Source organism: Elephantulus edwardii, unplaced genomic scaffold, assembly GCF_000299155.1.
Source record: "Elephantulus edwardii isolate Elephantulus edwardi_28Jun2011 unplaced genomic scaffold, EleEdw1.0 scaffold00056, whole genome shotgun sequence".
In the NCBI taxonomy this organism is placed as follows: domain Eukaryota; kingdom Metazoa; phylum Chordata; class Mammalia; order Macroscelidea; family Macroscelididae; genus Elephantulus; species Elephantulus edwardii.
The window spans coordinates 7,177,829-7,181,698 of NW_006399806.1; the positions used below are offsets into that span (position 1 = coordinate 7,177,829).

At 36.8% G+C, this 3,870-nt stretch overlaps 1 protein-coding gene across 1 annotated transcript in view; it reads left to right on the forward strand.

The window, feature by feature from the left end:
• MMP10 (matrix metallopeptidase 10 (stromelysin 2)) overlaps nucleotides 1-3,870 on the forward strand; it is a 39,708-nt gene that overhangs the window by 4,765 nt on the left and 31,073 nt on the right. The window contains exons 5-6 of the mRNA XM_006887353.1: nucleotides 2,718-2,882; nucleotides 3,053-3,197. Of these exons, the coding sequence (XP_006887415.1) occupies nucleotides 2,718-2,882; nucleotides 3,053-3,197 (310 nt within the window). The remainder of the gene's footprint in view (nucleotides 1-2,717; nucleotides 2,883-3,052; nucleotides 3,198-3,870) is intronic.

The following is a 3,870-nucleotide window of genomic DNA, read 5'->3' on the forward strand; positions in this document are numbered from 1 at the left end:
TGTTATCTATCTATAAATAATTTTTTCAAATTATTTCTAAAGTTTATAAACATTTTACTGAAACAGTTGTTACCTCTAAGATTGGTTGAAATCTTTATTATTGTTATGAATATTTCATACTTGATGCTCGTGTTGAATAGAATGATGTACTTTTCCTCAATTCTTTTTTGCTCAGAATCTTTTTTAAATAAATTCTATTGCTAATTTCACTAAGAATCTCTTTTTTATTGAGGTTTTTTTTTTTTCACTTGTTGGGGCCTGGGTTTCAGCCATCCACATCGAAGCAGTGGGTGGTGAGCAAAGGCCCCTGCTGGCTCTAGGCACCAAATCTCACCTGCGGCCACGGATAAAACTGAAGGCGATTTTCACATAGCCCCAGTGTTATTGAGATTTTAATGAAAGTTTATAAAGAACTTGGATTTCCATTCATTCATTGTTACACATTTTCCTCTCTGCTCCCCCTCCCTCTCAGTTCGCTTTATTTTTGGAAAAAGAAGTCTTTCATTGTTATACAGTTGTTCCCCATCCCCAGACCACTTTACTATGCAGCTCTTATTCTGGACTCTTGTCATGCCAATAATATCTAATCATATATTCCTTTTAAACCGTTCTCGCCCTCATCTGTTTCAATGCCCTGTACATTATTTATCCTCTCTTTGCTTTGTTTCCCACCAACTCTCATGTCAGTCCTGTTTTATAATAGTGGTATTATGCAATATTTGTCTTTTTATGACTGAGATATTTCACTCAGCATAATATCCTCCATGGTCACCTATTTTGTATATTATTTCATGAGATCTCTGTTTTTTCAGTGCTGCATAATATTCCATTTTATGAATATACCACACTTTCTCTATCTGTTCATTTGTTGATGGGCCCAGGGGTTGTTTCCAACTCTTTGCTATTGTGAACAAAACAGCAATAAACATGGGTGTGCATATATCTGCTTGGGTGGCAGTTATGATTTCTTTAGGGTATATTCCCAATAGTGGAATTGTTGGGTCAAATGGTATTTATATTTTCAACTTTCTGAGTGTTCTGCCCACAAAATTCCCCTCAAAGGAAGTCCAATCACGCGTCTGAAAATTTCAGGAGTGTTTATTAATCCCACATGTGGAGACTTTCTCCCTCCTCATGAAGGTGGTGAGGGAAAAAGCCCAGAGTTCCCCCTTCCACTTGCTTTTATAGCTCTTTTTGAGTGCCCCTGTTAGGGCAAGGAGATTGAGATCATGGTTAGTGGGTGGGGGATCAGTCACTTGGGTTGGCTTTTGACTGGCTGGCTACTTTGCCCAGCTTTACTCCTTTTGTGTCACGTAGACACTAGTTAATTCCTTACTTTTCAAGGACAGACAAGGCTTTACCTGGGGCACTCGTGTTTGCCTTAAGCTAAGAATTTTTTATGGCCCACTTCTGCCTCTATCATTAATGGGGTTTATAAAAAATGGGGTTTCTGCTGTTCCTTCACTGAGAAAGTGCCATACTGCCATCCAGAATGGTTGCACCATTTTACATTCCCACCAACAGTGAATAAGGATTCCAGTTTCTCCGTAACCTTGCCAGATTAGTTGTTTGCTGCTCTGTTGAATTTTGCTATTCTTACTGTGGTGAGATGATGTCTCATAGTTGTTTTGTTTTGCATCTCTCTTAGAGCTAGGGATTTTGAACATTTCTTCATGTGTTTGTTCACCATATGAATGTCTTCTTTGGTGAAGTATCTGTTCATATACTATTCCCATTTTGCAATTGGGTTGCTTAACTATATCTTGTTGTGGTACTTCAGTATTCTAGAAATTTTAGCTATAAGTCCCTTACCAGGAATGCCATTACCAACTATTTTTTCCAAGCCAAGATGGCTTCCCTTTTTACCCTATTGGAGAAGATTTGGATGTACATAGGGATTTGATTCTTAGAGGATCCTATTCATTTATTTTATCCTCTCCTGGTTGTAGGGTTTTCAGGATGCTTGGAAGACTGTTCATGTTATGAATTAGGGCTTCAAGAGTTCTTCCAAGCTTCTCTCTAGTGAAGATTATAGTCCATTCTTTCTTAACAGTAGGTTTGAAGCATGGAACACCAATGATGTTCCAGATGAGTTGTGGGATGATATCATGGCTATCAACCATGAAGAGAGAAAAAGATCATTACAAAGACAGATGAGAAAGAAGAAAACAAAATGGATATCAGAAGAGACTCTGAATATTGCACTAATGTGTCAAGAAGCCAAAAAGGAGGGTGGGGAACATGCTGAATAAAAATAGGTGAACTGAAGATTTCAGTTGGTAACTTGAGAAAAAAAAGTATTAAAAATAAAATGTGCAGAGAGCTAGAACTGGAACTGTCATGAGTATATATTAATAAATTCAAAAACTGCCTAACTTATTAGAGTCAAAAAGGGTTATCTTTATTGACCTTCTTAGTCTCTCCAAACAAGTATCTTTTGGAAATTATTTTTTATCACAGCTGATGCAAGAAAAGTGACCTGGCTTTCAGGATCAAGGAGAGGACTAGGGAGGGTATGGCGAAAATTTGTCTTAGACATTTTCAAGACAAACTTAAAAATGTATTTCAGTGAAGTATGTATGCCAATCAGTGTGTCACCCCACAAGTAAGAAGTCACTGTGTAATCACAAGAGTGGCCTGTTAAACAGGCATGCATTATATATGGCATTGAAGAGCATTGAAGAACTACATAGCTGAATGTTTATGATTTCACACAGGGACCAATTTTCTCTTGGTGGCTGCTCATGAAGTTGGTCATGCCCTCGGTCTCTTTCATTCAAACGACCCTGACGCTTTGATGTACACATTCTACAAGAAACCCACAGACCCATCCCTGTTATGCCTTTCTCAAGATGACGTGAATAACATTCAATCCCTCTATGGTGAGTGATATTGGAAAAATAAGACATGTAATACACTGAAAAACATTGCAATGACTATCTTCAGCATTGCAATGGTGGAAACTTGTAATACTACCCGAAATTTCAAATGCTTGAAAAACATAGCATCCCATTTCTTCTAAGATTTATATTCCTTCATCTGTTCCCTTTAGGACCTCCACCTTCCTCCACTGATAACACCACTGCACCCACGGAATCCATTCCTACACAATCTCAGCCACCAGCCAAGTGTGATCCTGACTTGTCATTTGATGCAGTCACTGCGATGAGAGGAGAAATTATCTTCTTTAAAGACAAGTGAGATTGGAATGTTGGGATTTTCCCCTGCTTATCTATTGTGTACAGAGTTGTACTGCAAACCCCAAGTCCATAATCTACCAGCAGCTTCCAGGGAGAAAGATTGCTATTTTTCCTCTTGCAATTAACACCTTGGAAACCCAATTGGACAGATAGCTGTGTGTTGGTTCTGACTGGACAGCAATGAGTGGATTTGATATTTTAATTTATTATTCTTTTGAACCACAATGCTTAGATAGAAAGAAAAAACTTGACAGGTATAAAAATAAAATGTGTCCTCTAAGATTTTACATCATGCAGATTTAGTTCTCATTGCATTTTTAACATCTTTACATTGTTTAGATAGTTTTTTAACTGACTTACCAAATATGATTTTTGGTCAGTGCAATATAAAGTTCATAAAGAGGGAAATTTTATATGTTTGGTTCACTTACATTTTCTCCAAACTGGAATAGACCTAGCACATGAAATAGATTATTTAAATAAATTAATAATTATCTTTTGACGTATCATTAATGAAAAACTCCTTTGAAAAAGTATTGATAGCTCATAAGAGTAAGATGATCTCCACTTTGACTACTAAATGCAACTATGTAAACTAGTTCATTTTTGATACCAGCTTAGGACAAAATATACAGACCAAATTCAGAAATAAAAAATAAATAGTTAAAAG